The sequence below is a fragment of the Neoarius graeffei genome, chromosome 3, assembly GCF_027579695.1.
Source record: "Neoarius graeffei isolate fNeoGra1 chromosome 3, fNeoGra1.pri, whole genome shotgun sequence".
NCBI classification, from domain to species: domain Eukaryota; kingdom Metazoa; phylum Chordata; class Actinopteri; order Siluriformes; family Ariidae; genus Neoarius; species Neoarius graeffei.
Genome location: NC_083571.1, coordinates 71,630,521 through 71,640,491, shown reverse-complemented (window position 1 = coordinate 71,640,491; position 9,971 = coordinate 71,630,521). Strand labels below are relative to the sequence as shown.

The following is a 9,971-nucleotide window of genomic DNA, read 5'->3' as shown; positions in this document are numbered from 1 at the left end:
CATTTGGGGAAGCAGTGACAGACAAGAAAACCACATAACTACCCTCATTCAACTGCAAAAACTGGTCAGATGTGTTTGCTGAATCATTAGAGGGTGGTATCACTCGGCACGAAAAGATTTTGCGTCGGAGTTTGTTTGAAGCGATTATTCCCGTTTTAAACAAGGCTCATTATGTCCATCCATCCGTTATCTGTAGCCGCTTATCCCGTAGAGGGTCGCAGGCAAGCTGGAGCCTATCCCAGCTGACTATGGGTGAGAGGTGGGGTACACCCTGGACAAGTCACCAGGTCATCACAGGGCTGACACACATACTACGTTTACATGCACATCCAAATCGAGCTACTGTCAGTAATCGAGCAAAGGGTCCCAGCGGGGATGCCAGAGAAATCCAATTCTACATGCACGTTTAAATCGAGCTATTGTTATGAGGTGCATTGTGCACCCGAGCCACAGGTGGCGCTACACGCCCCATCGTGTTGGTACACTTCTGGTTGTCGTCATGAAGAAGAGCTATTCAAGAGTATAAACAAAGTGACTACAGGCGGAAATTAGCATGTACTGCTATAACCTGGTACAGACATCTGTCCTTACCACAAGGATGTTTAATTTGTACACTGTCCCTTTTAAAAATAAACTCTAAGAAGAGTGTTTGTAGTTTGTATGTACGGACAGAAGTGTTCCTAATAAAGTGGGCGGCTAAGGTGAAGTGTCATGCCGACCGAAGCTGTTTTTTTTTTTTTCGACCGAGGCTGTTGTGTTTCCCGCTTGTGGTCTCGTCACTTGTCACTTCCGGAAGGGGCAGTGCTGAAGTAAGTAGCTGGACTGCGTGGCTCGATAGGGTTTACATGCACTAAGTAGCTCGGCAAAAATCGCATAATCTAGGTCGCGTAGCTCGATTGCGAGAACTCAAGTTCGGTTCAATTTCAGCCGAGCTAAGGTGTTTACATGCCATTTAGAACTTCGATTTCAGACAAGCTACGGCAGAAATTCGATTTTCTCTATGTGCATGTAAACGCAGTGACGGAGACAAACAACCATTCACACTCACATTCACACCTACGGTCAATTTAGAGCCATCAATTAGCCTAACCTGCATGCCTTTGGGCTGTGGGGGAAACCGGAGCACCCAGAGGAAACTCTTGCAGACACGGGGAGAACGTGCAAACTCCACACAGAAAGGCCCTCATTGGCCACCGGGCTCAAACCCAGGATCTTCTTGCTGTGAGGTGACAGTGCTAACCACTACACCACCGTGCCGCCAGGCTCATTATAATCTTTGGGTAAGTTGTTTGGTCATGTAACTCATTAACTTCTAATATGAAAGCAACAAGGGGCGGCACGGCGGTGTAGTGGTTAGCGCTGTTGCCTCACAGCAAGAAGGTCCGGGTTCGAGCCCCGGGGCCGGCGAGGGCCTTTCTGTGCGGAGTTTGCATGTTCTCCCCGTGTCCGCGTGGGTTTCCTCCAGGTGCTCCGGTTTCCCCCACAGTCCAAAGACATGCAGGTTAGGTTAACTGGTGACTCTAAATTGACCGTAGGTGTGAATGTGAGTGTGAATGGTTGTCTGTGTCTATGTGTCAGCCCTGTGATGACCTGGCGACTTGTCCAGGGTGTACCCCGCCTTTCGCCCGTAGTCAGCTGGGATAGGCTCCAGCTTGCCTGCGACCCTGTAGAAGGATAAAGCGGCTAGAGATAATGAGATGAGATGAAAGCAACAAGCCCAGACACAAAAACCGAAAGTATGGAACTGATGGTGGGAAACAATCTCTCAACATGTTCCAGCTGGCTGTTTGGGAAAACAGGAAGCAGGTGAAAAGCATCAGTTATTATTTGTAACTGACTCATTCATCATTATCCCCAAACATCTGCTGGGGATTTCTGTTTCTGGATCATTTTCAGACATGATAACCTGACAGAGGTAGAGATAAACCTGTGATTGCTTTCTCGGTGGTATTAAATAAATTTTCAGGGTCTCGCACTCCTGCATGAAGAGAGAGCATGTTACAGGGCGTGGTCATGCAGGAGTGTGTTATCACAAATGGTGTAGTGTTTTTAACTGAAGTTAAATGCTTGCTCAGACATGCTCTCTCTCTATCTCTGAGATCTTCTGTCTAGAACCTAAACCATGTGGTGATGTTGCTGGATTTAAAAAAAAAAAAAAAAGGTTCTTTTTTGAAATTCATTAAAAACGAAAGATAAGCCGGCGGCACGGTGGTGTAGTGGTTAACACTGTCGCCTCACAGCAAGAAGGTCCGGGTTCGAGCCCCGTGACTGGCAAGGGCCTTTCTGTGTGGAGTTTGCATGTTCTCCCCGTGTCCCCGTGGGTTTCCTCCAGGTGCTCCGGTTTCCTCCACAGTCCAAAGACATGCAGGTTAAGTTAACCGGTGACTCTAAATTGACCATAGGTGTGAATGTGAGTGTGAATGGTTGTCTGTGTCTATGTGTCAGCCCTGTGATGACCTGGCGACTTGTCCAGGGTGTACCCCGCCTTTCACCCGTAGTCAGCTGGGATAGGCTCCAGCTTGCCTGCGACCCTGTAGAACAGGATAAAGTGGCTGGAGATAATGAGATGAGATGAAAGATAAACCACAAAAAACAGAGAAGTGAAATTTGTGCTGGAAAAAGAAACTCGGGGGGAAAAAAACAATGCAAGTTTTGGTCTTTGAAGGGAAGACGGATAAATGTAGAACAAATATCATTAAAGCACTGAATCATCAGGATACAGATTCAGGGCCTGAGTCACTAAAAGACTCCCTTTAGTCCTTCACCGTCCATACAATTCTCTCTCCATTACATTAGAGGCATTTAGCAGACACTCTTATCCAGAGTAACATACAATGAGCGTATGCGCGCGCACAACCTGGGGAGCAGTTGGGGGTTAGGTGCCTTGCTCAAGGGCATTCAGCCATGGATTTTTCTTGCCGATCCAGGGAATTGAACCAGCGACCCTTTGGGCTCATGTTGCCATCTCTAACCTTTATGCCATGGCTCCCCCAGCTAAATCTGCCCTCTAGTTTTGCTAACTAGTTTTCTCTGTAATATTCACCAACTATAGTATTGTGTTCCCCCGGCTATTCTGGTGCATGGTGGGTTTTTATTGCTTCCAGTCACACAGGCTTTTTAGATCTTAAAAGCATTTGATATGGTCATTATATTGATTTGTGGATAATGGGAAATGGAGGGATGGTGCATTAGGTTCTCCAGCACAATACAGGACTCACAGAGGAAATTAAAACTGCCTGCGAAGTCTCAAATACTCTCTGCATCTGATGTTGTTTTCACTGTTTCTCTGTTCTTACTGACCAAAGCATCAAAGTATTTATAATCTTCTCATCTGTACAACATCCAAATACCAATAATTATCCATTTCTATAAAAATTCTATCAAATACCAGCTTTAATACTGATGTCATAATGTACGCATCATTTGACTTGGACACTGCTGAATTAATTCACCTGATTCTTAGCTGATGAGACACAAATCTACAGAACTGAGGTGTGATTTTACCTTTAACAAGCATCAGGTACTACAACGTTTAACATAAATACTGACAACTCTTCAGTGGCCCCATCTTTATAACACACAACCTCCAAAATCATTCAACTAAAAGAAAGGAAATAACAGAACAGTGACATTTGTCATGGTTGTTGCAGAAGTTTGTGGTTGGTTCTCAGTGTTCTTCTCTCTGTCTCACGCACACAGTAAAAGGGAAGTGGTGATGGACGACCAGACAGCAAAAATCATCAACTTTACATTTGTTTTTCCCTGTGAAGTTCTGGAAGTACCTCTGAAGTGATTGTGCTCATTCTACACCAAGTGTTAATGTGTTTATTGAGAACCAGTCGAATCATTGAGTATTTTTTTGTCTAGAATCTCATTACACTCGTTTTAAAACATCACATATAAAAATGACACATCATTCAGTCCATAAAGTTTTTTATTCAATATTTGCAAGCATGATATTTCTGGTTATAAATACAGAGTGAAGTGAAATTGGCGTGTTACCCACATGTGATGTAACGTTTAGCTGAGGATGGACAAACATCAGGATCGAGACAGGAGTCCAGTCCAGTGTTGAACTTCCTACAACAGGATTGATACAATAATTACTGACAATAATTAATGACAGTCAAATCAGAAAAAAATACCATATGTTTATTAAAAATACAAATTTAAAAGTATATAATACACATCGTCACATGCTGTTTCACATAAAAACAGCAGCATGGTGGGTGGTGTCGTCGTTACCACTATTGCCTCACAGCAAGAAGGTTCCGGGTTTGAACCTCATGGCCGACAGAGGCCTTTCTGTGTGGAGTTTGCATGTTCTCCATGTATCTGTGTGGGTGTGCGCCGGTTTCCCCATGGTTTAAAGACATGCAGATTAGGTAAAAATACCCAGCCACTGGGCTTGCACAAGCTAGTGCATACTTAGCGCCGGTCCCAAGCCCAGAAAGACTGGGGGGAATTGCATCTGGAAGGGCATCCAGTGTAAAAAAAAAAATCTACGCCAAAGCAAAGGGGTTGAAAATCAACTGGGGCCTTGCCCTGTCACAAACTATGTGATCTATGTGACAAATTAAATTAAAAACAAAAATAAAACCAAAAAAACTTCTGTTTGCTCAGTGCTTTATGAACAAGTTCAAACGATCTCAGTTATTAATGATCTCAGTTATTGCTGATTGATTTGATAAAGGATTCTCACATTGTTTAAATGAACTATACAGGAAAACCTCAAACATGCTTATTTTAATCTTTTCATCTCTGTGGTATGTTTTATCTGGGTCAGAGCTCTTGTGGATTCTTTTTATTTTGAGGTCTTCATGACAACAGTTTAGTCCAGGAAATACAGTCGGCAGGATAAAAACAGACATTTAGGTGACACTTCACTGGTGGTTTTATTATTTTTCTCAGTGTTTGATCTATCACAGAGATTCTCAAACTGTGGTACGCGGGCTCCATTCTAGTGGTACGCCAAAGAATCACTTAATTAAATATAAATAAAAAAAGTGAAATACTATCCATAATATCCGATTGGATGAAAATATCTTATCAACCGATGACAAATGAAAGGAGATACAAATTAAGTTAATGATTTAAAAAAGTTTGCAAGTGCTTCTGGGTAGCCATACGTAGCGTACGTACGCATTCCCGCTGGTTCCGCTGACAGACGGTTATCCGCCATTGGTAGACTAGGCTGTGATGGGAAAAGGTGGAGGTGGCTTTGCTAATTATGACAAGTAGGACAAAATTACTGTCGTGGCTTAAATCCGCGAATGGGAGCGTGGATCAGGGGAGAGGGAGAACTGAAGAGGACGTGTGTGAGCTGAGCGCAGATGCTAACGACAGTGGCAAAAACAGCGCCAGAACTGCTAGCAAACGGCAGAAACCAGTGAGGAGGAAGTATGATGAAAAATACATAAAACTGAGATTCATTTGGAGCGGGACAGAGGAGCTGCCCAGGCCACAGTGTGTTGTATGCGGGGACGTTCTGAGCAATGAGTCCATGAAACCATTGCATCTCAAACGGCATCTTACAACCAAACACACAGCACTAAAGGACAAACCAATGGATTTTTTTTTTAACGAAAACGTGATGAACTGAAGCAGTCCAAGTCCACCATTCTGTCCTATGGTACACCCGTAGCCAAAGCACAGGAAGCTTCATATCGTGCCAGCCTCCTGATCGCCAGAGCTGGTAAGCCGCACACAATCGGGGAACTGCTGTGTTTACCATTAGCCAAAGAGGTGACACGTATCATGTGTGGAGAGAAAGCTGCCAGAGAGTTAAACTTTTATGTGCAATTAATTTTATTTGATTCATTATTTAAGGACAGTGTTTTATTTTCCTATATTTAAACAGTGTTACTGTTCAAAGTACTGTGCGTAATGTTACAGTGGCCAACAATATTAAATATACTTGTTAAATAAAACCTCTGCCTTGTTTTTAATGAATACTTAGGCCTACTACGCTACTGTATTTTAATGTTGGTCATTATGGTGGTACTTGGAGAGCCAAGTATTTTCTGAGGTGGTACTTGGTGAAAAAAGTTTGAGAACCACTGATCTAACACACACACACACACACACACACCATAAAGTCCTGGAATAATCAGAATTCTTCCCAGTTTTCCATTCAAACACAGGAAACTCATAACCATCCATTCATCCATTATCTGTAGCCGCTTATCCTGTACAGGGTCACAGGCAAGCTGGAGCCTATCCCAGCTGACTACGGGCGAGAGGCGGGGTACACCCTGGACAAGTCACCAGGTCATCGCAGGGCTGACACAGAGACAAACAACCATTCACACTCACATTCACACCTACGGTCAATTTAGAGCCACCAATTAGCCTAACCTGCATGCCTTTGGACTGTGGGGGGAAACCAGAGCAGACACAGGGAGAACATACAAACCACACAAAAAGGCCCTCGTCGGCTGCTGGGCTCGAACCCAGGACCTTCTTGCTGTGAAGCAACAGTGCTAACCACTACACCACCATGCCTAACTCATAACCAGTGTATTTTAAATGCAAATGATTTCTCACAAGATTTTGTTTAAAGATGCAAGTTGGAGTTTGATGCACAGCCTGATGTCTAGCTATCAGTCACAGAAAGCCCTGAACACTTACCTTCTTAAATCCACATTTACAGAATCCCTTCATTCCAGTATAAGTTTATCTGGACTTATTCTCAGCATCTGAAAATATCCATTAATTACACCTCAAAGTGACAACCAAAAACATGTGAATTTGAATAAAATGGCAATGTTATTCCAGCTGTTGTGCAAAACTTAATATGGCTTCCGTTTTGGAGGAAAACCTTTCTGATACACAAAATTTCTTATGTTTTTTAAAAGTAATACATTTGAAGTGATTTCTTTAAAGAAGATACGCAGAACCTTTATTTTTAAATAAATTTGAGTGGATAGTATCTCCATCCTCGACTCTTGTATGCTGCATAAATGGGAATTTAAAAAAATATATTTTTGAAAGTTAAAAATCGACCGCAAAGTTGCCATTCGAGCTGCCCCGCTGAGCCAGTCAGCCCTGAGTGCGTGGCATCACAGTGGTAGCCGGTTTTAAGGCCGAGGCCTTTGACAGCTATAGACCAGTCATATAAATAAAAATTTATGGTGAAAGTAAGTGTAGGACTTTGAGCGGGTGGGTGGAGCACAGAAGTACGGCAGGCCAGAACTGAGTTTCAAAAAAACTCGTTATTTTCAGCTTTTTCACTCTTCCCAGTCACACAGACACGCACGCACACATCAGTCGTCTGGTTGGGGAGAGAGCTCCCTTCCTCTGCTCTCTCTCTCGTTATATAGGGCACGGTCACTGGGGAAGACACACAAACACAGGTTAACTGACATGTGCAGTGATTCTGCCACTTACCTTCCCTGACTCCGCCCTCTGGTCACAGACCAACGCTTGACCACGCCCCTGCTGCCACATACCCCCACCGCCCGACTCAGGCTGGGGAGCCGTCTGGCCTGCAGCTGACTCCCCCCCCCCTTGACGGGAGAGGAAGTCCGCCACGACCATCTGCACCCCCGGCCTGTGGCTCACCTTGAAGTTAAAGGGCTGGAGTGCCAGATACCAACGGGTGAGCCGCGCATTAATAATAATAATAATAATAATAATAAATAATAACTTAGTTTTGTATAGCGCCTTTCAAGGTACCCAAGGTCGCTTTACAGGAGGAAATGGGGGAGGGGGGGGGGTCAGTTAGAGACCAAAGGCCTCAGTAAACATGCGTTTTTGAAAGACATCAGTGTGGGGGCATGGCGTATGTGGAGTGGTAGACTGTTCCAGAGAGTGGGGGCAGCTACACAAAAGGCTGTCCCCTATGGTCCGCAGCCTGGTACGGGGGATGGAGAGCTGGTCCTTGGCAGAGGACCGCAGGGACCTAGACTGGGAGTGGGGGTGGAGAAGGTCAGAGAGGGGGATTTGTAGGTGAGGAGCAGAATTTTGTATGAGATACGTGATTTGACTGGGAGCCATGGTTCTGCATATATGCTTTAAATTGATGATGAATTATTTCTTGTTACAATGTTTAAGACCCTTTTGACCTTTTTGGCCTTCCATAACACACCCATCAGCTCCCCCTCCCCCAACACATGCCGACTCTCTTCCAGCACTGAATTCTTCACAAACTGAAGTGAAGGACAGACAGCAGGAAAATTGGTGGACTGAAAAACCCAAATTATGGCTGAAAATGAAACTGTGGTGAATATTTTCCCAGGAAAAACTATTCTCTGGACTCTTCTTTTCCTGTTTTGCTGTAAGTCTCTGTCTTTTCTTCACAACAGTAGGAACTCTCTGTAAATAAACAGTCTGAGGAAGTAAGTTAGTCATGAAGAAGGTGAAAATGGATATTTAATAACCCTAGCACCCCTTAGCTCTGTAACAGAAGCTTGATTCTAAGATTCATATCCTTGGTGTGTTGAATATATTTTCTTGAACTTGAGCAAGGCACCAAACTCCTCACTGCTCCTCAGGGTAAGCTGTAAGTCTCTCTGGATAAGAACATCTGCTAAAGGTCTAATGTACTGGAACTGCATGTGAACTGTGATACTCCAGTGATGGTGTGGAATCATTCCACTGAAAAACAGCTTTCATGCTATTTTACAGGACTGCAGTGTGCTTTTTTTCTGTTAGGAAAGAGGACAAAATGATTTTTTCTCCCTTGTCACTGGGCTGATTCTCTCCAAAACTCTCCACAGCTTAATATACCCTAAATTAATCTCTTACAATCTATTGCACATTTAGCTTGTATTTATTTCCATGGTAACCTGAATGCAGTTTACCTTTAAAAATGATTTTAGGAACACAATTACCTTCAGGAATACTGCTGTACCTTAACTAATCATTTAAAGTTATATAATAAAGGTACAATAGCCTCACCCTACATTAGATTCTCAGAATATTTACAATAAAATTTGAATGAAGAAAAATTATGACTGAATAAACTCCTTTTTAAAATTTCTGAATCATAAACAACGCAAAGCAATTTACATTTTCGTGTGTATAAAACAAAAGTCAAAAATTGCTACAGAGGATTAATGTGGTAAATAGAATGTATTGCAGTTTCACAATATCTTTAAATTAATTTAGAAACTCTAAGAGAATTGGCTGAATAAGCCATTGATATAAAATATAACCCCATGCTATCCAGTCCTTGGGGAAAAAAAAAAAAAAATCTCCCAGCCTTACTTGCCCAGTTGGCAAGCAGCACCCAAAACATACCTGCCCAAAACACAATTCCACTTGCCCAGAGCTTTATTTTATTTTGGAGAGGACCGAATGCAGTTGATTTTTAAATTTTTTTGTAATATTTATTTATTTTTTATACAGGCGAGATATTTTTTATCTCGCCTCACAGCAAGAAGGTCCGGGTTCGAGCCCCGTGGCCAGCGAGGGCCTTTCTGTGTGGAGTTTGCATGTTCTCCCCGTGTCCGCGTGGGTTTCCTCCGGGTGCTCCGGTTTCCCCCACAGTCCAAAGACATGCAGGTTAGGTTAACTGGTGACTCTAAATTGACCGTAGGTGTGAATGTGAGTGTGAATGGTTGTCTGTGTCTATGTGTCAGCCCTGTGATGACCTGGCGACTTGTCCAGGGTGTACCCCGCCTTTCGCCCGTAGTCAGCTGGGATAGGCTCCAGCTTGCCTGCAATCCTGTAGAACAGGATAAAGCGGCTACAGATAATGAGATGAGATTTTTTTATACAGTACCAGTCAAAAGTTTGGAAACACCTTCAAATTTGATGTTTTTTCTTTATTTTAATTAACTAAAATCAAATCAAGTTTATTTGTATAGCACTTTTAACAATAAACATTGTCGCAAAGCAGCTTTACAGAATTTGAGCGACTTAAAACATGAGCTAATTTTATCCCTAATCTATCCCCAATGAGCAAGCCTGTGGCGATGGTGGCAAGGAAAAACTCCCTCAGATGACATGAGGAAGAAACCTCGAGA

The 9,971-nt window shown here is 43.2% G+C and overlaps 1 protein-coding gene and 1 long non-coding RNA gene across 3 annotated transcripts in view; one reads left to right on the top strand and one right to left on the bottom strand.

The window, feature by feature from the left end:
• Positions 1–3,916: 3,916 nt before the first annotated feature.
• On the bottom strand, positions 3,917–9,442 carry LOC132883521 (uncharacterized). Its single transcript, XR_009654353.1, has 2 exons — positions 6,631–9,442; positions 3,917–4,080 (listed from the first exon to the last, which is right to left on the bottom strand). It is a non-coding gene; the product is annotated as an uncharacterized LOC132883521 (long non-coding RNA).
• Positions 8,108–9,971, top strand: part of LOC132883511 (signaling lymphocytic activation molecule-like) — a 28,065-nt gene continuing 26,201 nt past the window's right edge. Inside the window, exon 1 of one of the 2 annotated variants that reach the window (XR_009654340.1) lies at positions 8,108–8,278. Coding sequence is in view for 1 of the 2 variants with exons in the window: in XM_060917222.1 (XP_060773205.1) it covers positions 8,203–8,278 (76 nt within the window). In the remaining variant the exon portion in view is untranslated. The remainder of the gene's footprint in view (positions 8,279–9,971) is intronic. The other variant, XM_060917222.1, reaches the window with a different exon arrangement.